The sequence below is a fragment of the Scomber japonicus genome, chromosome 10, assembly GCF_027409825.1.
Source record: "Scomber japonicus isolate fScoJap1 chromosome 10, fScoJap1.pri, whole genome shotgun sequence".
In the NCBI taxonomy this organism is placed as follows: domain Eukaryota; kingdom Metazoa; phylum Chordata; class Actinopteri; order Scombriformes; family Scombridae; genus Scomber; species Scomber japonicus.
In genome coordinates, this window is record NC_070587.1 from 22,354,256 (window position 1) to 22,378,240 (window position 23,985).

A 23,985-nucleotide genomic window follows, 5' to 3' on the forward strand; every position below is an offset into this window, starting at 1 on the left:
AACAGAATAATTTAGTATCTAGTACTAATGAGAAAAGTATGTCATTATAACATTAAACTATCATATTGTAACATTAAAAGGACTGTGTTAAAACAAGAAGAATAGTTTCTCATTATAACAAGAAACTGCTGTAGTCTTGTTCAACATCTCGAGGTGAAATACTGCAGCCTAAAAGCATCAAACTAAAACACCTACACGTCCTTTACATCACCAAATGAAAGAAAGTCAAGTAATACACTGATTTCCAGGAGAATATCATATACAACAGTGTATCATTGCCCCAGGGACTGGAACAATAGTGCAGCATATGAGCAGCAGGCAGGAGGCCAAACTGGACACTGACCATGACTTTGCGCAGTTTGTAGCGTTTGGACCTGATGTCGTCCATGAGCATTTCATAGGGAGTGAGCTGGTACTCGATGGGCAGAGGGTTGTACTGGCGCTCCTGCACCTTTTTCAGCTTGACTCCTTCACGCAGGTCCCTCATCACCTGAACCCAAAATCGAGCCTGACAGAGGAAACAAAGGGCAGGATGGGAGAGTAGAAGCAAAAATACCATGACTCTTTGAAGGTGATGTATTTGGACAATGGCCATCATCTATGCTCTAACCTCTCTGTGCACACAGAATAAGGAGGCTTCATCAAGTGGAGTGGTTCTATCCAGTTCAACATGGTTCCTGAGGAGTTCTTTTATCCCTGCCTATTTGGAGCGGTACATGCATTTATAAAGATTTCTTAAGTCAGAATGAGGTCATTGTATGATGGTCTACCAAAAAGGGGCTTTGAGTTTCCCCTGTTAGACCCTGATAGTTGAGTAGATGTCAGGTAAAATAACCGGTTAAGGTCAGAGATCAAGAGTCTGGTTGCCTACCCAGTCAGCATTCTGTAGGTCATTCAGGTCTCGAGCAGGCTCCTCTGATGTCTCTGCCTCCATCTTACGGAGGTTCTAGTGGAAAAAGAGAAAGACTGAGTTAGATTATAGAAGAAAAAAGATGGAAGGAATAAATACCAGCAAAATGAATTCTCAGATGTACTTTTGGCTTTATGTTAATACACATCATGAAAGTAAGACAATACGCATGGTAAACACATCCTAATATACACGAGAATGCTAATATTGTCACTGCGAACATGTGACAACCTCTATATTACCAACCATTTTACATTTATTCGCCCTCAACTGCTATAGATCAGACTTTAGACCTCAGCATTTATCCATCATCATTTACTTTTCTTTACAATGAGCATTATACCTTACTAAACCTGCCTTATACCTTACTGCTGAGCATTATTAATAACTTTTATACCTTCACAGAGCTGCCAGGATGCCCAATGCAAGTCTTGTTTTGGGACTAATATATCAAAAAAATCACAATGATCAAAATGAATGATGGCTGAAATTAGGTGTTTCAATTTCAGGGACCTGATATTGTGCATGCTGACTCACTGTCACACTGTCATGATTTACTCGACACTTGAATAGAGCAAAACTATTGTTAATGATATTTGTAACACCTGTGCTTTTCCTACTATGGCTTTCATGAGACCCATCATGCTCATATCTATCATTCTTGAAGCAATTGCGCCTTCAAGAAAATAGAAAAATCTCATCACAAATTCACTATTTTCACAGTCAACACTGAACTCCTCTACATGAACCTGCATAACATGAGATCATTAAGAGTGTTGTAGAACAGCCAGTCTGACTGACAGCCTATCTGTGGGAAACAAGGCAGGGAGCCAGCCTTCATTCCTCCGCTGCTGGTTTAATAGCTCAACAAGACAATGCCAGTGTGTGTGTGTGTGTGTGTGTGTGTGTGTGTGTGTGTGTGTGTGTGTGTGTATCTGTGACGGAGATGAGGAAAACAGAAGGAAAAGTGTGTACACAGAACACATGTTCCCCCTGGTTAATATTTGTGGTGAGACTGTGCTTGTCGCGTCACGGTGGAGGAGCGTTTGATAAGACAGTCACGGGGAGTCTGCCCAGCTGACTGCAGAGTTAAGACTTCAACTCACTGTGGAAATCACAATTCACCATCATCCTGTCAGGGAACAGCAGCAGCCGTGACCGGACTATAGGCTCGATGCATCGGTTATATAACATAACTCATAACATAATGCATTTTTGCTACATCCCAACTCTGCATGTCTACACTGTGTACAGTACTCCATTGTTATGAGTTAATGCAAAAGTGTTTAATGACTTCTAACAGCCCATCAGTGTTAATATAGTGAAGAGCCTAAAGAGGGATTAATTCACTTGCTTTTCATCACCATTATCTCATTGGTACGAGTGGTGCATCATAAAAACACATCAAAGACACATATTTCCATGTCAAAAGGTTGATTGCGAAGTGTTTCTTGCAGGTAATGGAGACAGCATTTTAATTAAATCATGCAAAGTAACCCTCATGTGGATTAAACCAACAGTCTTGCTCCACTAAGTTCACATGAATAATTAGACCAATTACCAACTGCATCTACAACCTCATTTCTTCCAGTCAGTAATTCTGCTCTCTTTCTCTCTCTCTCTCTCTCTCTCTCTCTCTGTCTGTCTCTCTGTCTGTCTCTCTCTCTCTGTCCGTTATTCATTTTCTCTCTCAACAGCTGATTAGAGGCACTGATCCGTGAGCAAATGGGAGGCAGAGTTGTTTCTGTGAATCACAGTAATTTAGCTGCTTTTCTGTAAATCTCCAGCAGTAGGCGGAGTCTTTATGGAGAGACAAAGCAACTCTTTGGCAGCGATGGCTGGTAGAGGTGGACGGATAAAGACGGATCCCCTGTGGGTTGGCAGAGATCTGCCATACAGAGCAGGAGGTGGGTTGGGGGAAGGGCTGCTTACGGCTAGTCTTACATCTGGGTATTCCACACACACACACATAAGGAAACACACACAAAGAGTCATAGGCAGATCAACACAGGCACAGACGCATACACACATTACCAAATGGGCAAAATCACACAACACACCCACACATGCTGCTCCCTCTCATCTGTGAGTGCATCCATGCGGGTATGAATATGCAATCAGAGGAACTGTCACATGCACAGACACACATAAACACACACATACTGGTCTAACTGACCTTGCCTCACATTCACTAGTTCAAAATGACAATGGAACAAAATCACATGAACTACTTGGTTTATTTTACAAATTATCTATTTATTTTGACTTCTGCCTTATAATTTCCTACTTACATTTACTGAATTTTTCAATGTATTTTTAATGTAATGACCCACAAACACATAATCAGACTAATGTATACACAAGTACTGTTTGTTTCATAATTATTTAGACACATTTTCTAATTTGAATTAATTTTAAAAACTTACAATTAACTTTGGATCAGTTCATCCTGAAGGGGACATGAATGTCTGTGCCACATTTCATGACAATCCACTTTCACTAAGAAAACAGACTTATCAACGTCATTGCAGCGCTACAGTAAAACTCAGGGGATCACCAAAATCAGGACTCACCCTCTGGATATGATGGATATCTGCACCAGATGTCATGGCAATCCATCCAATAGTAGTGGACATAGTACAGTTTGGAATGAAAAGTGGACCGACTCACTGACGACTGTCAGACTGAGACTCACTAACCAGCGTGGCTATTAAAACAATACAATTTTATCATATCATTTTAATTTAATTTAATGATTATATACATAACACAAATTTTACTTTAGATTAGATGGGGGTTTTCAATCCCATTTCTTGTTCCACATAGTTTTGTTTTCACTATACCTACATTTACACACCAGTAGGAACCACTTATTATTTAACTGGAACCTGATTCATATGAAATTACACTGTAAATTGTGTATTACATAATAAATGTATGTAATAAGTGTTACTTAATATTGGATACCCTATATTAGTGATTCTGTAAAAATAATATGTAAGCAGTTTTTATGTGTTTTAAGAAAATATGAAGTGATTAAGATAATGATGGTGCCAGTGTTTTCAAACACCACTTCTTTACTTAGTCAGCCTTCTCCACCCTGCAATAAGAACACTCTCTCTCTCTCCACTTTCTCGTTCCTAACAGAGAGTTATGTAACCTACCAAATCCCCTCTATTCATTCAGATGCACTACACACAGTAAAAGGGCAGCCGCAGTAGTGCATAGCAGGAAGGAACCCTGAGGTGACACACACACACACACACACAAACACACATACGGGCACTCCTAACGGGAAGTTTTCCAACCCACAGCTGAGCACCAACATGCTGCTGAGGAGAAACAAAGTCCAAAATGACTCCTGCTCTTGATCTTAATGAATGAGTTGAAGAGTAGAATAAAATGTTCAGCAACAAGACAGAGCTTTGTGTTTAGAGGAACAGCCTGAACGTGAACTTGGGGGGAAATTAAAATGAGCTGATAATATATGTGATGAAAGAATCACATTATCAGCTTATATTCATTTTCCTGAAGTCACTATTCAAGCCTTTTATCAAGCTGAAAGCAATAATTATGGTGAATTCTAACTTGCTGAAAAATTCAACCAAAGGCACACTAATAACAGACATAGGAGGAAAATACTTGGAAATCACCTGACGCACCCTGCAAACACATGACCCATACTATATTGTGGGAAGCTACAATCCTTCATGGTATGTGAACAACTTGGAAACATATTACATCACAGACCCACCTACTACAACAATAGGACCCTCAAAAACGTTTGAATATTAGTTGTGAGGACTTGAACTCAGCGGTTTAGGTAGAATGAGAGTCAGCATGTCTACAGATATCATCATCCATGTCCAACACTCACAACAAACATGTCACTCCTTCTTCGCAGTAGACCACTTCAACCTGTCATCCAGGCAGGGTGTGACAGCACGGCCCGTCATCTGCACGCTTGCACAGCTGCACAGCTGCACAGCTGCCTGGGATTGTTAGGAAGTTACAGCAGCAGTGACGTATACTAGACCAGTTTGTGTCAGTGCTCTGGGTAGCTGGTATTTTGTGCTGAATGTAGCAAAAATGCAGTCTTTTCCCTGCCAAGTTGTAAAATCCCCTGAAACAGCACTTATACCATCTTTTTAAAGTTAACTAACTAGCTAACTTTGTTCAGGGATACACTTCACCTTTAGCAATTAATGCATTATTGAACAATCAAATTAACAATTAAAATTGAGTTTAATGCCTTTGTGTCAATGCTGTTTGTTGCAGCCCCATCATCCTGATTGATCACAACCAATGCCTGACAGATATAGCAGAAAATGTTTGATCAGCATTGTAACCATCCAAGAACTTGACCAGCAGCAAAGAGGCAAATACATAAGAAATATATCAAATTAATATTATCATCCACATGAGGGTTACTTTGCATGATTTAATTAAAATGCTGTCTCCATTACCTGCAAGAAACACTTCGCAATCAACCTTTTGACATGGAAATATGTGTCTTTGATGTGTTTTTATGATGCACCACTCGTACCAATGAGATAATGGTGATGAAAAGCAAGTGAATTAATCTCTCTTTAGGCTCTTCACTATATTAACACTGATGGGCTGTTAGAAGTCATTAAACGCTTTTGCATTAACTCATAACAATTGAGTACTGTACACAGTGTAGACATGCAGAGTTGGGATGTAGCAAAAATGCATTATGTTATGAGTTACTTCACCTTTAGCAATTAATGCATTATTGAACAATCAAATGAACAATTAAAATTGAGTTTAATTCCTTTGTGTCAATGCTGTTTGTTGCACCCCCATCATCCTGATTGATCACAACCAATGCCTGACAGATATAGCAGAAAATGTTTGATCGGCATTGTAACCATCCAAGAACTTGACCAGCAGCAAAGAGGCAAATACATAAGAAATATATCAAATTAATATTATCATATCATTAAAAAAATCTTCATTTAAACATCTTAAAATACTTGATTTAAATCGATAATATGAACATGTGTGGGTGCTGGTTCCATAAAACAATCCAATAGCTCATGGATGTATATTTAATGTCATATCCACTTTTCCTGATATGACTATGCCAAATCACTAGCAGGATCATTTTTGCAATTAGTTTTATATGCAGTATGGAACCAAACATCAGGAAATACCTTACACTTTTCATATTAATATTTAAGTGGAATGACATTGCGTGAGTAACTTTTGTGCAAAAAACCCCCAAAACATAATATAATTATTAAAACGGACATAAAGTTATCAATTTTCACTTTTGCCCATCATCCTGTAATTATATTGTATTATATTACAGATTAAGCACTTTAGTAATCCTTTAATCTTGCAAATGAAAGAAATTTTGAGTCGATCAATTCAGAGCTTTAAATATTATGAGCTGTTTTTAAGGGACTTTGTTTTCTGCACAAAGATTATTGATGTACAATATAGCTTCTGCTTTGAGTAGACAATCTAAAACACACGCTTATTTCTACATGAGCTAAGACCTCAGATTTATTGGGTGTTATGTCATAGTATGAGTAATATAGGATGTGCACTCATGTGTTCATTTCTTTATCCACACATATTACCATGGACGCTTTTCTGTATCAGCTGACTGCCTCTGCTCTGCCATGCAGGAAACACTGCTGCCTGACCGCTGTCCTCATCTCTGTGTGTCTCTGTTATGTCCGAACCTATTACATGCCACAGTCCAGCCCCTCCTCTCTGGAGTGCTGGTTTATTACTGAAGCAGACAAGATGTCAGACTCAGACATTACTGTTATGCTCGGCTGGTTTCCCAATTTGATCCTTTAATACACTAAAGCACAGAGAAAAACTGACATCATGCAACTACAGCCACCTAAACTGCTTTATAGTTATTACATAAGTGTTATTTTCTTTGTACCTACTACTTTCTCTTAGTTTCACATAACCACAGTCATCAAATACTGTGAATCACTTCTGTGTATTTACAAAATAGCAACAAATGAGAGTGTTGAATATAATCATCATGTGAACATGAAGGGCTTGTCATCACCATTAGCACCAGCAGCTTCACAATGCCTGATGTAGTTAGTGGTACACCCAGAGTAGAGAATCACATCAGGGCGCATGGGGCATGTAAGGTCACAGTGCTAAATCTCCTGAAGTCATGCCTCTCTATGTCCTTCACAGTCACAATGAAGGCTGGTGATAATCCTGCAACCCTTTATGTGAGAGGAGTGCACTGTTTTTCTATAAGACTATAATTATATAGCATGAGTTTATCTTTCACTCTTACTCCCTGTGATAACTCCCTATACTTCCCTGTATCCACAGTGCCTAAAACACACATCTGATGGCTTAAAGTGCAACACATATATTTGAAAAGAAAGATTTGCATGTGCCAAGCCATGATGGTTATAATGGTGACAGGACGCACCTCTTTGGCACTCTTGATCTTCTCCAGGAAAGTGCGCAGTTCCCTGGTTTCTGTGTACAGAGCTCGACACACTGCCTGGTAGTGACTGGGGGCGTCTGACAGACTGGGCAGATGACCTGTACACAGCTGCAAGGGAGACAGTGAAACAAAGAGAAAAAGACATTTTCAGAGGACAGTTTACAGAGCTACAATTGTTGCAAACAGGACAATGAGAAGAATGAAAAGTAATCACACTGTGTCCGGCCTAGCGCTAGGTACACATGTTCTTTGGCATTATGAAGAGCTCAATAAAGGGATTTCAGGTTATGTAAATCACCCTCTGAAAGACATGTTGGAGGTTCCCTGCTCTTAAGCATTAACTGAACAGCTTTCTCAGAGGGTGATGAGGTTCTCTGCTCCCATCAGTGCAACATGCACACATTAGCATTTTCAAACATTATGAGTTTCAAGAAAAATAGGCTCTTTTTCTTTGTGACAGCATCTAAATCATTTTAATTTGCTGATCCATTTTTTCACCATTAATCAGTGACAGCGATACGTTATTATCTAGCTAAATGTGATATTTGCCCAAATAAACATTAGCAGAAAATGTAACAGCCTAGGAGAGGCATGATATGATCAAACATTTTAGATTAGATTGTCTGCTGGCTCATTAACTAACAACGCTAAAAACAACTGTTGTTTGCAGAGGACGTTGAACAAATGGAACAACGGAACAGTTCCTTGTTCTACCTCATTCCTCCCCTTCAGGGAACAGAAGTTATAGTCATTACATTTCATTTTCTTTATCACAGAAATAATTCTGCATTATAAAATACTTCTTTTATTATTCAGCACGGTATACAGGCTTTTTTTCAGCAGTCTGCATCAACAACACAACTCCAATTTTCAGGAAACATATCTGTTTATATCTCGTCTAGGCTTAATTTTCGCCTGACCTCTGCACCTCCAGAATATGAGACTGAGGACATGAACTCAGGAACACTGTGTAAAAGCAAAATACCCCATTTACTGTTATTGAGTGCTTGTGCTTGTCTCTTTCAGAGGAACAGAAGGTACCCCAGGTCACTGCTTGGCATGGTCTTGGCATCCATTTGTTCACATGTCATCCCAGTTAGAGACATTTTCACCAAACACAGAACATTACAGACAACCATCTCTTCATAAATGTTATCCTGCCTAAGAGAAAATGTTGTATCCACAGGGAAAGAAAACTGCTATATGCTGTTTTTACTTAAATAAAATGTAGCAGTTACTTTAAAATATGTGTCAGCTTAAAGTGAATTGTATTGTATGTCAGTTAGGGATAGTAGGGTAAAAGGTAAGGGAGTGTAGAGAGTGAATGGACTGAGGGTAAAAAACACAGACAGTAACTGAAACTGACAGCTAGCGAGCCATCGGGCCAGACACACTGCCACACTGCTCATCTCCTTGGAAAGCAATATTTGTGTGTGGGTGTGTGTTTATGCGTGCATGTTCACGTGCGTGCATGTGTGAGTATGTCTGTGTGTCTGTGTGTGTCCATCTATCTTTGAGAACCAATTTCTGTTTAGAAAACAGCATTGTGAGTAGGACATTTCTATCATCTTGGCTGGTCTTCCAGAGCTAATTTGAGGGTTTAGACTTGGTTTTACAGTTAGAATTGGGTTTAGGTTCAGTTTAGGGTAAGGGTTGGGTTTAGGCATTTAGTTGTGTTGGTTAGGTCAAAATAAGTTGCTAGGGACTGCATAGGCTACTTTGGGGGCAAATTTCAGACTGGCGACCAATTAACTGGGGACGGCTTGTCCAACTGGAAACAAAAGCCATGTCCCCAATTTGGAAAAAGCAGATTTTTGGGTCAGTGGTTCAGGTTAGGGTAAGGCCTAGGGTAGGTCTACATTATGTCCCCAAAAGTGACCATGATCTGATTTTTGTATGTGTGTTTGCACTCTGTCATAGGCTACTTTTGGGGACAAATTTCAGACTTAAGACCAGTTATTTGGGGACAGCTTTTGCAACTGAGAGTTACATCCTTGCTGATGTTGGGGTCATTGGTTAAGGTTAAGGTTAGGGTAAGTCTCCAGAAAATAATTGGAAGTCTATGTAATGTCCCCAAATGTGACCATGGTCTGATATGTGTGTGTGAGTGTGTGTGGGGGTAACTGGGTATGTGGCCATTATGTAAACAGTGTGAGGCCATGTGAGGACTGACACAGTGACTCTCTGCTCCATTGGACAACAGAGATACATGACTCCCAGCAAGAATGAGCCAGACAGCTGGCTGCTCTGTGGTAGTAATTAATGTGTTCAAAGCCGTGTTTTCATTTCATTTTCATTTTCTCACAGGCATCATAAGACATGGCCTATATACAGTATAAATGATGTATTCCTGAAACTACAGTAGCTCATACTTCTACTCCACAACACTGCTGAGGGAAATATAATACTTCTTGCTTCACAACATTTATTGAAGAGCTTCATTTACTCGTTATATATAACTTGGGGTGGGACAAACCCCACAACACATTACAGATCTCACACATCTGACATACTGACATATTACAATATCGACGAAGTTCATATGGCTAATGTGTTATCAAGCTGTTTCCTATTTACACATCCAGCTTTAGCAATCATTTGGAAGCTGTGTCTCTGCGACACAACAACACTGTAAGTTCAGTATTCACTCTACTTTTAGCTCTGTGTAAGCCTCCGCCAACTCCTGACAAAAATAGATGGTCCCTCGGCTGCTAAATTCTCCATTATATTTCACCAGTTAAGATCTAACATGTCTCTGTATGCAGTTTGGTGATGGGCAGGTAGTGTAGAGAGGGTTTATCAGCCTGCCTGATAATGAGCTGAAAGATGCTAAAATGCTCTGCAGAGCTGAAGGAATATTAATTAGAAAATATTGATTAGTGCATCTTCAAATTTGGTGTAATGGCTCTTAGAAGAGCCAAGAAAAAATCCAATGGATAACAGGAAGTGAGGTGTTTTGCTTGCATTTCCAGCAATTGCACCAATTTTTTTGTTTTTTTTTTAATAAATCAGAGTTGAACACAGACGAGACAACCACCGTCAGTTTCAGTTGCCTACCTTGAGGATGTCTCTGTAGCCATGGACACTGCAGATGTTGTCAGGGTCGTCCTCTGCCTCATCCTCTTCCTCTGTGGCCTCGTAGCCTTCATCAGGACAGGCGTCCTTCTCAGCTTCTCCCATGTTGGTCATGAGGTCGATGAGCTGCTCCAGAGGAGGACTGAGCTCCCTCTCCTCATTCTCCTTCAGCCCATAGTCCAGAGCCTTGTAGATCATGATGCCCAGAGACTCAATCACCTGCAAGAGCAAACCAAACATATCTTCACATCTTTCTGTAGGTCCCACCTCCATCTATGAAGTTTACCAGCTTATAGCCATGTACATGTTCTTCTATTTATGAACATTAAATTAACAATTAAAAAATATTGAGCATACATTGATGTAGATAATGCACCCATGTCCTTCAGTTCATCTGTAACATATATACAAACAAATATGTATTTGTGTCTTTGTTATGCAATATAATCCTCTTTGCCAAGCCTGAGTTGAACAGCTGTAATATTGTGACCTCATAACTCAACCTTTGACGAGAGAGGCTCCCTCTGCCATTCATACACACACGCAAACATACACACACTCTCTGGCCTTTGACAAGCTGAACCTGGATGCAGATTACTGATGTTAGAGCTTGTGATTAACTGACGCATGAAGGAAAAAGACTGTCATCACATCATGCTTGTCCCAATATAGACACAGTGTTTAGTAATATTCTTCATTTTTAATATGTGAGAACATCAATCAAATGTTTTAAGCATCAAATAATCATCCCTGTACTCCTAAACAGTAGCTAAAATTTCATAGTGAAGAAAAGGTTAAAAATCTCAAGCTGCGTGCTCCAGACAGTCACATTTTTTGCTAAATACTTTGATTTTTCGTTAAAGATGTTATCATTTTTACACAGAGGTTTCTTTTGTCACAGTGACATCCTCTGCTTTAGCAGCCAACAGTCAAGCAGTCCATAATGTGGCTTTTATAAGTTTTTGGAACATACTGAGCATAGAAATGGTTTGAAATGTCATGATGGACTCTAAAACTTTGTTTCTATCATGAAAACTGTCTGCTGACAAGCTGACTAAGACCATTACTCACCTTTAAATACCACCTTTAAAGTCCTGAAAAATTGAGTGCTATATATTTTTGTGGTTATCGTGATGAGAACATGAGGAATCATAAAAACTATATTTGGGAATTGTATCATTTAGTCATTTTCCAGTAAACATCTCAGAAGTGATGCTTGATATAGATATATCTTTGAGTTTTGGACTGTTGGTTGGACAAAACAAGACATATAAAGACGTCTCCTTGGACTGTGGGAAATTATAAACATTTAAGGATTAATCAATTAATTAATATAATAATACACAGAACAAATGATAACGAGTATAACTGTTAGTTGCAACCAGATTGCAAGCTTTTAAAATGAAACTGTCATACACATTGTTTGGTCACTGATGAGACACTGTGCCAGATACTGAGACAATTACTGCTGTCAAATAGCTCAAACAGATAGCTGTGGTGGAATCATAACAATTACATAATTATACATAATTCAGATTACGATTTGGCATAGTGTACTGTAGGGATGTTACATGAAACAATGCTATTAGTTATCCATTCCAGGTTCTGAGAGCCAGCTGACCAACACCATTTCACTCGTCATGTGTGCGGTCAGAAAATGAAATCCAATCCAAACAGTTTCCAAGGACGACTTCTCAGATGGTTCTGTGTAACAAACCATCTGGCACCTCAAGTTGGCATAAAGCCAGCAATGCCAAAGACAAAGACAAGAGTAGGAACTCAAACAGGGGATTATTCTGCAGCCCTGAGCACAGGGAAAAGACGGAGAGGAGGACAGATAGCATATAAACAACTGAGGGAAAACAAGCTATGAGAAAAGTGGAGCATGACCGAAAGAGGGACGGAAGGATGGAGAAGGAGATAATAGATACGCATCAGGAGAGGGGAATAAGATGCGGTGAATGAGAAGATGAGAGTCGTTGAATGAACCGGCGAGGTCAAGGAGGGCGGGGAAAGGTGAGACATCAAGAGAGAGGAATGATAAAGAGTGTGTATGTGTGTGCAGACGTGAAGATCAAGGGCAGATCAATAGACACTCATGAGGGGAGGAGGAGGAGGAGTCATATGAGAGACCCTTCCTCCTCTCCCCCCATCAGTACGTAAGAGCTAGGTTTCCTCAGGGGGGGAATGGCTGAAAGCAACCTCTTTGTTTGAGCTCCACCCGGATCCACACCCACTGATACACCACACGAGGCAGGTCCACACACACACACGCACACGCACACACACACACACACATACACAAAACGCCTACACATGCAAACATACCCCCTCAGGGACTCTCTATATCCTCTGGATATATCACTGAGAAGTACTGTTGTAGACTATATGAAGATATGACAGCTATGGATTGTGCTGCCTTGTTCAGCAGCTAATGGTTTTATGTGTTAAGTATGTGGATTTTCAGGCTTTTGTTTCTTATCCACAGCTTTACTTGGCTATCTACAGTGATCACACCCTCAAAAATTCAGTCAAAGGCTTTAGCAGTATCTGATTTGTGAAAGGAGATACACTTAAATTGAAAAAGAAGGGCTGCATCTGATGAATCTATTTTTTCCTTTTCAAATACAGATGAAAGACATCACATCCTCACATTGTAGATACTTTAATTTATCCATAGGTCATAACAACATTAAGTGTTGTAATGACGATTATACACCACGTTTTCATTTTCACACTTCTTTTCATTCACCCTAAAAAACACGCAAAACAGAGTCCTTTCTACGCAGCTGTCAGTCAAGTCTAAAGAAGCCTGACTGAGTCATATTTTACACATTCTTCACAAATAATTAACAGCAAACTGTGACCGTTCCTGCAATCATGAGGCGCCTGAATATGAAGGCTGCCTAAAGCAAACATGTCTCTGTTCCACTTACAAAAAAATCCCCCTGACTGGTTCCCAGGCTTCCAGGTGACCGAGCAGAATGATGGGATGCAAGAGAGGAAGCAGTGGGGGAGAAGATGAAAAAGGAAAAGAAGGAGGAAAAAAAAAAGTGGGAAGAGGATGAGGGTGTCAACCAAAGGAGATTTGCGCGGTCGGTGCAGCAGTGGCCGTCATCGCAAGCAAGACCAACATCAAACAGCTCGGCTTAAATTTCAGCATTCCTGTCACGAAGAGGAGGCGAGCTGGCCAAAGGGTCCAAATAGAAGCCATTGTGACGCACAGGGAATGTTTTTATGTTTGTAATTCACCTGCTTAATTGTTTTTTGTCCTGCAAAGTCTTCATAACCTCACTTTTTGTTTGACCTTAATAATTGTGGATACATAACAAGACACATAGGGTTTAGAGACAAATGTTGAGACAGAAGACAAATGTTACCCTTATTTTATTCCCACAGCATTCCTATTGCTCTTATTAGGTCAGTAAACACTGGGAGATTGACAACAACTAGCACATACTCCATGATGCTGCTGCCTCTTGTGTGCTCACACAAATGCAGCTGTTATTTTCTTCAATGTTATTTTCCTGCTTGCAGCAAATTCTTCCACATTTGCACACAAAAGACAGCACTATACCTCTCTCTCTCTAACCCTAACCTACAGCACATACCTGTGTACCATCAACCTACACGGACAATGTAGGTTTCTCCATAACACATTCAAATCATTCATACGGACACTTGTTTTGTCCAGGTGTCAGTTTCTGATCCAGTGATGGTTTGATTTCAGCAGTAACTGTAGTACACGACTTCAGGCATGAGTACTACATAAGAGCAGGATATGATATGACAGCAGAGCATCGTGTTAACAAGAGGACATGTAACCTTTATTCTAGTTCAGTACATTACAAATGATGTAATAGGACCCTCCAGGTTAACATGGCCAGGTGTCTGTTGCCATTCACTGTTTATTGCATGTAACTTACAGTTTGCTACAATTTAAAGCCCAATATTGCAGTTTGCTCAGAATGGCAAAGCAAGGTAAAGTTTTAAATAATCAGATCTACTATAACTACTCTACAGCCTAAAAATCACCTCATGTAATGACAACAGACTGTACAGCTCACTCGTTTTCACTACAGTAGAGATAAGATAAGATGTATCTTTAATGATTCCCCTTGGGAGAAATTTAAATTGACACAGCAATACAGTGGAAAATAAGTAGCAACGCAAGGATGAAAGTGATAAAATATATTCCTGAGATCATGTACATGTGTGCAATGTTCCTGTGATTAACATAGTAAGGACAGCATCAGTCTTTTATAGTGTGAGTGGGAGGTACTGAGTTGTGGTGTTGTAAAGTCTGATGGCTGATGGTATAAGATAGCCCCCCCCCCCCCCCCTCCGCACCCCAAGCGCTTTGAGGCACATAGCTGGATGAGTCTGTGGCTGAACATTTATTTTCACTATCAAAACATCAGTCAGTTACTTTTAAGATGAATTGATTGATTGTTTAGTCTACAAAATGTCATAAAACAGCAGGTTGATTACATACTGCAACATCCCCATCTCTAAAGAACAAAAACTCTCTACTGCTGACTTAAAAGCATAATATTCCAAAAAATCATTGTGAAAAATATCTACTATCATTCGTCCAAAGTGACATCATTACAGAGCTTTTGTCAGACCAACAGTCCAACATACAAATGTAAAGTGAAACATAGAGAATTATAAGGATGAGGAGAATTAATCAAATTGTTATTGTTATGTTATCAATTAATGAACACACCATTTAAATACTAGTCCTTGGAATGTGTTGTGAATATAAAGAGAGCATTTGAGAGAAGCATAATGTCTGTATGAATGACTGAATGAGACAAACACAAGCTTGTGTCTGACTAAGGAAGGTCATGGAGGATCACACATGGTAAACAGACCGGCTGAGAGTCACATTTGTTTTAGTCATGTAGCTTTGTGCGATTCTCACAGAGGCCAAAACACCACAGCCAGTTGTGTTAATTAAATGCTAACTGAAATCTATGAGATACTCTCTTGTGTGTAACAGCCTTCCATCCGTCACTGTTAGCCAGCCAGCGGAGAATTACCAGAATCAGCACAAACTGGTTAGAATTATAGGATTGCACAAAACAATGTGGGGATTTAAAACATTTATATTTCCTTATTAGTGGGTTCACAAGAATTAGGTCATGGCAGTGAAAGTACACAGCAACTGAGCTAAGTGAAATTTTTCTCAAAATAAATAAATAAAACTGCAACTAATTAGCTCTCTGCTGTATAGTCATTTTAAGCTCAGTGCCAGGACATCTGGTGTCATTTCATTTTAATCTTTCACAACACATCATGGGTTTTGTAAATGTTACACTAATAAGTAGTTTAGGCTCTCATAGTATCTCATTCATAATAAGTTAAGCAAAACCCCTATTTTAACTTAAAGTTAAAAGAGTTATTTACATCCTTTACATTTGCATCTATTATCTGTTGAAAAAGGTTCTTGAAATCTTACTGTGAATATTATTTTTTTTGTAATATCCATGACATCAGGAGGAATGTGAGATCAACTAGACCAAAGGTTGTCATTAGTTACATTAGTTATCAAAAAGAGATGGGGTATAATAGCCTAAATGTGTGTGAATTGGTTCAAGAGATAGTTCAGAGATACAGTAGTTTGGGGGAGTTTTACTTCTTCTCCCACTTTTCCAGAGTCAGAAACTAATAAATGCCTTAGGGACAGACTTTTTTATATATTTGGTGTAGTCTGAACAGTCAAACAGCAATCTAGGCTATCTTGCCTATGGGTCCAAATTACGTCATGCATCATGATCTGAGAGGCATCCAGAAATTGAATGAAACTAAGCAAGTTAACTATGTGGAGTTTGGGGGTCACCTTTATCCAAGCTTCGTTTGAGGGGAGGCCCACAGTCTCACACTTTAAAAAATAACCAAACCCCAGAACTAGACAAAACACTGATGGGACACATAAGCAGTAAACATTAGCCTGTCCTTCAATAACTTCTAAAAACCCTCAAAGTACCATTGAGCAAAGCACTTCTGCGGCCACAAAGACTGTCCTGGTACTGATGCTGAGCACTGAGTGATGTACAATAAAGTAAATGATACAGGATGTGAAACAAGAGCCACACTCGCCTTTCTGCAAGTCAGTGTTTTCAACTACAATACTAATGCCTGCGTTTTAGCTCACAATGCTAACATGCTAATGCTTACCATGTTTACCGTCTTAAGTTACATTGTTGGCATGCTAACATTTGCCAATTAGCACTACACACAAAGGACTGTGAAGTTGATGGGAATGTCTTTCTCAGTTTTGCAAGTAATAAACTAAAGATGGTGGGGGAAAGTAACATTTTAGCCTGATAGTGGCACTAGATGAAAAATATAGCTATCATGTGTGATACTTATATACTGTACATCAAAACGTATATCAAATAGCGCACCAGCTTTTTGCTCACCAATAAAGCATAATGAAATAGCCATAACAAAATGACAATTGTTATTGCAAAGTTTATCTGGTAAAATCTTACCAGACAAAATCCTTTGACAACAAAAAATGTAACTGAAGTATAATAAAGAAGAGCATACTGTATATCTACTAGAGCCATCCTCCAGATTGGACACCACTTCATATCTAACAAATCTACTCGTGATCATCTCAAAAGGCCAACTGACAAGAATGATGTACTAAATCAGTCTCTTTATGTTTTAATTGGTGACTTTAATGGGAAGCTGGATGCAAGGACTATACTAATTGAGTAATGAAAACAGACAGTACACATACCCTCACAATATTAAGAAACAGCCATCACACTGTAAGCTGATTCACAATAGCGTCACAGACTGAAGCGTGGGTTATTTTCTCTCAGGCACAAACAACAGCTGAGGAGATTCCTTTCTCTGTTTCTTACGCCTGACTACGCTGCTGTGACCTCTGACTGTCATATGACTTGAGAATGGTTGCTTTGGTTTGCGGTCTGGTGGACATAGAACCCAGAGAACTTCACAGAGAGAACAAAAGCATGTACATTATTTCACCTTTGTTGCTTTTATCTCTCTTCGCCTCTATTCCACTCCGTCACGCACACAGAAACATAAAAGCAAATGAACATTAGATATTCCAACAAACCAGTTCCTACGTTCTGGCTGAATTTGCTGTTTACATTAAACACAGAATGTGACGTTAAACTAATCCTTTCCCAGACTTCAAAGCTCAGACATTAAGAGACCACAGAGCATGCACGGTTAAACTTTGACAGAGGGGAATGTGATGAAGCATAATCCACAATTTTCTGAGGTTACACACTGCATCACGGGACCACTGAAGGTCTAGATAGCATGGCTGGGGGTCATCAACAAATTCCATACAAGAGCTTGCATAAAAAGAGAGGGATAACAGCTGAGTTTAACATATTTGAGTGACTGCGTACAAATATCATCATTTTTTCAGTGAACTACAGCTATAGTGATTACTGTGCTGTAGGAAAAAAAAGGCCACATCTGACATTCACAACCGCTTCACTTGTCAGAGTTCATGCTGTTTGAAGCCTAGTGCAGATAATGTGTGTCATGACTACACATGTGTTCCTGTTCATCCAGCTTTGGGCTAATTCCACACTGTATGTTAACAGAATGCCTCTGCTACCGGATTTAATGCTAGATGTCGAGCATCAAGAGACTCCAACCACTTGCCAGTAGTTTTGCCAGCCAGTCGGTAACACACTGCATTGTGAGAACTCATTTCTAGTGCAAAGCTGCTTAGCAGGGATTTGTCTATACAGCTTTACATTCTCTACTTCTACAGTCAACTGCATATGTGTGTATGTGTATGTGTGTGTTTGAGGTATTCACCATCCATCTGTTATCACAGTCCTATTACAAGGCAATTCAACCCCAGAACTCCCTGAAAAGTACTGCACACAGTCTCCGATGAACTGAAAATGGATCCTCAGCCATCTGATGAAGTCAGACACACTAACCATGTGTTAACTTTAAATACATCAAGCGTTCTGAAAAGCCAAAAAACGCCTCTGCAGGCTAAAATTATTCGACCTACGACATCCAGCATCCAGCAGAAAAGCAAAAGTAAGCAGAAAAGCTAATCTGTCCGTACTGTAAAGCTTGTTCTTTTAATGACTATAATAACAACAGTCAACAGCAGAGTGTGCAGAGGACGGGGGCGAGTAGCACAATTTTGCATAGCCCTTTAATTAGGTTTGAATTGTGCTCCAGAGCTTTTATCAAACAGGAGGGCTTGCTGGGTGACATTTCCAACCAGTCAATCAGAGAAGCCAGCTGGGAGCTCTGAGGCTGAAGGAGGAAATGACTGGGTAGGCAGCTGGAACACAAGCCAAGAAATAATCTTCCATCCTGAGAACTCTGACATCTCTATAATGACTTTTTACAATGTACAACCAGTGTTAAACTTTTTACAGGTACTCTGGACAAACTGAATTCAAATGATCTGGCTTGTGGTAAAGAAAGTGCCATCATTTTGAGCTTAGTTGTGGCTGTTTCAACATGTTTTGCAAAGGAGCAGTTCACATATTTTGCACATGTGAAAACAGTTGTATAACGTCTTCTGTGGCTCTGGGAGATTTGTCAAGCCTGCAATTTCAACTGGGGTTTTACAAGATATAGCCATTTACTGGCTCTTACAAAAGATGCTGAGTTGCACTGCGGGAAGTGTAGGATCCAGTGTTTTTAGCTATTGACCCACACTAGTCCCTAGTGTGAGTCAAGACATCTTGGTGTCTTTTTCACAGACATTCATGGGCCAATTAACTCAGCTTGGCATGAAGAGTAGAAAAAAGCTATCCTTGTTCTATCCAAATTTCCAAAATACATCTGCCAGGACCTCTGAAGCGCAATAATTAGCACATTGATCATTACAAAAGTCATGGCGACCTGGTAGATGGATGGATCAATTGTAAAGCAATAAAGCAAATACCCCTAAAACTACATTTTTTTGACTTTGCAGAGAGATAGGCCAGCTGTTTCTCCCTGCATACTGTCTGTATACCAAGCTAGGGTCATTTCCAAGTTTCCTTCCCTATAGAGTATATTTCCAAAAAAAGGTATTAAACCCTGGTAGTTTGACATAATGTTGGTATAAGGAATAATAGTCCATGAACCAAATAAAGACATCAACATGTGAGCAAGTATGATGATGCTGCTGCATACCATAAACTCTGCAACAACACCTTTGGAGACTGACTGCCTGGTATATATTTTACTGCTTTGAAGTGTTTTTTTATACAATTTTGGGTATAAAACTGAAACCAATTGCCCACTGGGGAAATACATTTAAACTTGCTTCATTTATTTAAGGCATTAGTTTAAGCAGCAGGCCTCCGCAGCAGCTGCTTTGCAAGCATCAGGATTAATGTATCGGACACCCATGGCTTATAACAGTTCCAACCACAGCATTATGTGACACCAACTAGACTTAATAATCCTACAATATGCACACTCTAATCTTAATGCTATCTGTTGTTGTGACTGTTCTCTAAGTGTAACTAGCTAATGTGACCAACTGTGTAGGGTAAATATTTAAAAAGGAAATTATGCTTCCATTGTGGTTAAGCATGCCATTATTCTCTCTGTACAACCTTATATTCCCCTTCATGTGTTTCTTTAATTGACTGATTGGTTCCTTTCCAGAAGCACTTCAGTTTCCAAGCATCCATACTGCGACATTTTGAGCTAATCAACAAAACTTGGCAAACAGTGCTTCTGAGCATGTGACCAGATTTCTCATTTTAAACATGATCTTGTACTCTTTTCCCCACTCAGCAACCGAGTCACACAATCATTTGACGTAAACACTGCCAAACTGTAGAAAGCACAATAGTGATGTGATTTTTTTCTTAACTAAGTGTCCAAAGAAGAGCACACTGTATTATTATTCTCCATCACTTGCAGATACCGCTCAGATAAGCAAATACAGTCCACATAATATGATTTATACTTCTGTGAGCATGTGATGATGAAATACAATAAATACACCACAGTGGAGTTACTCACCTCTGTTGTTGTGCAAGGGCTGTATTTACCTGCAGGGAAACAAGAGGCATTGTTATGATAAGCAGACAATGTAAAGCAGCTTACATACATACATACATAGTGCATTGTTCAGTTACAGTACATAAATATATACAATATGACTGGCAGAGCTTAGACATACATGATGTTGCTTAGCTATAATAATAATACCATGCATGACTTTTGGTGCAATGTCTTAATATCAGTGGAGTGTACACTGCAATCACTTTAAAGAAGGTACCAGTGGACAGTCATTTCAATTTATTTGTTAGTTTCTGAAAGTGCAACAGGGGGAAACATGACCATGTTCATCCTAAATCACAAATACAAAACAGATGACTCATTTCTGAAGTTATACATATCTTCTGGCCAGAAGAAATGATGAATTTGGAGTCATCATCATCCAAAACTTGCCAAATGGACATGCGATTTTTCACGATTTTTACCCCAAATAATCAGGAACAGAGTGTGTCCACAAATACCAAAACCAATAATATATTAACCTGCTTCACAACTTGCTTGCTTCCTGCTTTCTAACTCTTACTTTGCCTGTAGCACTTAACCAAAAGTCCAGTCATTGCTACTACAAACATAAACCTAAAATCTAAAATTCAGGTCACAAATACATCTTTTCTTTTCTTTTTAAAAGGTTCAGAAATGTCCTAAAAGAACTGACCACTGTAGTTTTTTGCAAATAATTCTCTGAGTTTGTGGGGACTATTTGCAGCTGAGGATTCATACCCATTTTGGCTCCAGTGAAAAGTTACAGTAGCAGGGTGGTGTATGTGGGATTGATTCAAAATAAACTACAGTGGCTGTGTTCAGTGACATAGAAATGAAGGAACATGTCACCCAGTATAATAGGCTGGTTCACTAATTTGTGTTTATCATTTTCGGAGAGCAATTTACTTGGTTTACTTGGTGTTTTCATAAAATGTAATGGACTAGAAAGATTCCTCGTACAGGTTTAAAATAATAATTGTTATGGAATTCTAGGGATTTCTATTATCTTTTGCTTTGTCATCAAGAATTCTTGAGGCTTACATATCAGTGATTACATATCCTCTTCCTCTTCCTCATTACATTTCAGTGTTCTAGATATCATTGCACACACTACACCAGTTTTAATAGAAGTCCTGTTTCATTTCCAATAATTTACTAACTAACTGGTAGTTCGAGTAGCATGTGATGACCAATGATGACAAATGCATGAATGTGCTCCCTTCAAAAAGAAGAGCCACTTTAATATACCCCCAGGTTACATCGGCACAGCTTCACGAACAAGCAGCCTGCTGACTTATGACCGGCTAAACAAACGGCTGTTTTGTATTGTAACGCGCAGTAATTCAACATCGCAACAGCTCTGACATCATCCACTGACATTTTTTATCATCAGCTGTGTGTGTGTGTGTGTGTGTGTGTGTGTGTGTGTGTGTGTGTGTGTGTGTGTGTGTGTGTGTGTGTGTGTGTATAGAAATAAGGTGAGCACATATTTGATACTAAATGATACTAAAACACTTCAGGAAAGAAACCAGAAGCATGAAATTGAATCTATTTATCACTATCTAGCCATGCCACAAAACATTTACTTTTGTCTGCTAAGTTTTTAGCATTGCCCTGCTTTACTGTGATGGATTCAGATGTAACACAAAGTGGCAGTTACCCCAGATAAACAGCTGAATAAAAACTACGAGGTGGTCATGGTTTTGAGTGACATCAGGGTCTAAAACTAACCTTGACTGGATTTTACTTAAATTCTTTGAAGTTAATTTAGCAGATAAAAGCTTCAGAAATCTAAAATACCTAAAGCCACAGATTTATCTCATTATTTACATGGATGAATGTGTTTGCCAAAGCTTAAGAGAAGGAGCCTGCACTGAAGAGCTACAGATAAGTGCAATTAGATCAGCAAATTAGCCTGAAAAATGAAACCATTTGTGTGGTTACACTTCCAAATTCCAAATTCCCCAAATTACACAGGATTACCAAGAGATATGTACCAAACTTTGACTGGAAACCATCTCTGCATACTCCATATGATAGCCTCTGTATATCCTTCAATATTTATCTAAATTTAGCTATCTTGTGCCTATTTTATGTATACAGGATATGTGTACTTCATGAAAACACTAATTGCACTGTGTGTAATGTGAAAGAAAAGGTATCAGAATGTAAAATGTCTTTACTGTATAAATACTAAAAATAGAAAATAAAGACAGCACATGGGCAACAGAGGAAGAACAGCTTGGACTCCCCCTCTCCAATGGTTTCTTCCATGCTTCTTAAAATAGCCCATTCATTCTAACCATATAGACCTAGACCTAGAGGCCACGACAAGCATCATCATCACAGCTGTGCTACTCAAATTTGCTCATAAAAATTGATCAGATGAAGCGTGCATTGATTGGATCAAAACCCATTGACTCAGCAGTGTTGTGCATGGTGTGTGTGCACGTTGTTGAGTTAAGAGCCCATCCCTCAGGCCCTCAGGTATAGTCCATTAGGCAGGAAAGATAGATAGTTGATAGATAGGCATTTAGTCAGCCTGCTCTGCACTCTGCGTTCAGTGTGTGAGAAAATGTGATTACAGCGGACGATGAACATGACACACCTCAGTTTGACGGGACATTTTAATGTGTTTGGGTTAAGTGCATGTTATTGTTCACAGACACACCCATCAACTGTACCAACGCACACATCACATGGCATGCAAAGTCGTCTGGTTTGTTCGGATGCTTGCTTGAATCAGTGTTGATTCCTTATAACAACAGATACCAGATAAACACTACAAATACACTGAAACTCTCCCATATGAGGCACAAATTACCATTAAGTGACTAATAATACACTAAGTAGCCTCACACTTACACTGTAAACCCCTAAAGGGACATTTCCAGAATATTGCAGTGATTTTTCATTTGGCACATTTACTGCAGAACTGGCTGATCTCATTTTCTTGGATTTTTTTTATGCTTGGCAATGAAAACTCAATCAGACAGACAGCAAGGCTCTATCTATTCATTTTAATAACCCCTCAATTAATTAATGCTATAATCAGCAGGGGGCTCCCATGTAATAGGTACTTATGAAGAGCTGAATCAGGCCCTAATGATACAATGAATGTGCAGTAGTGATGTATAACTCCAGTAGTGATGTATAACTCCATGAGAACTTGTGTTTTTCTATTCATAGGCATCAGCCCACACCTTGATCTGATCAGCCACCGTTTCAGCTTGTTATCACATGCTTTTTTACAGATGAAGTGGAATGAACACCTTGATCTGATATGAAGTGGCAAACAGGCTGAGAGGCGTTTAATAAAAGATGAAACCACATGATGCACACCCACGTGCCTTCAGTGGTGATCAGATAGTGCAAATTCAGTGAAAACACTATGAGGAGTCATGAGAGTGAGAACAGCAACTGGGGGTCTCTGGTGGGGGAGAAGAGATTCCTTTGTTTATGAGTGGTCAGGTCATGTGTAATGGAGACTGTTGTTATCCGACTGCAGATTATAGAGTAATTC

At 39.3% G+C, this 23,985-nt stretch overlaps 1 protein-coding gene across 1 annotated transcript in view; it reads right to left on the minus strand.

The window, feature by feature from the left end:
• The window catches only part of LOC128366337 (protein spire homolog 1-like), a 36,554-nt gene that overhangs the window by 11,867 nt on the left and 702 nt on the right, over positions 1-23,985 (minus strand). The window contains exons 2-6 of the mRNA XM_053327018.1: positions 20,442-20,470; positions 10,428-10,664; positions 7,353-7,478; positions 872-946; positions 344-508 (exon numbers count right to left, since the gene is read on the minus strand). Of these exons, the coding sequence (XP_053182993.1) occupies positions 344-508; positions 872-946; positions 7,353-7,478; positions 10,428-10,664; positions 20,442-20,470 (632 nt within the window). The remainder of the gene's footprint in view (positions 1-343; positions 509-871; positions 947-7,352; positions 7,479-10,427; positions 10,665-20,441; positions 20,471-23,985) is intronic.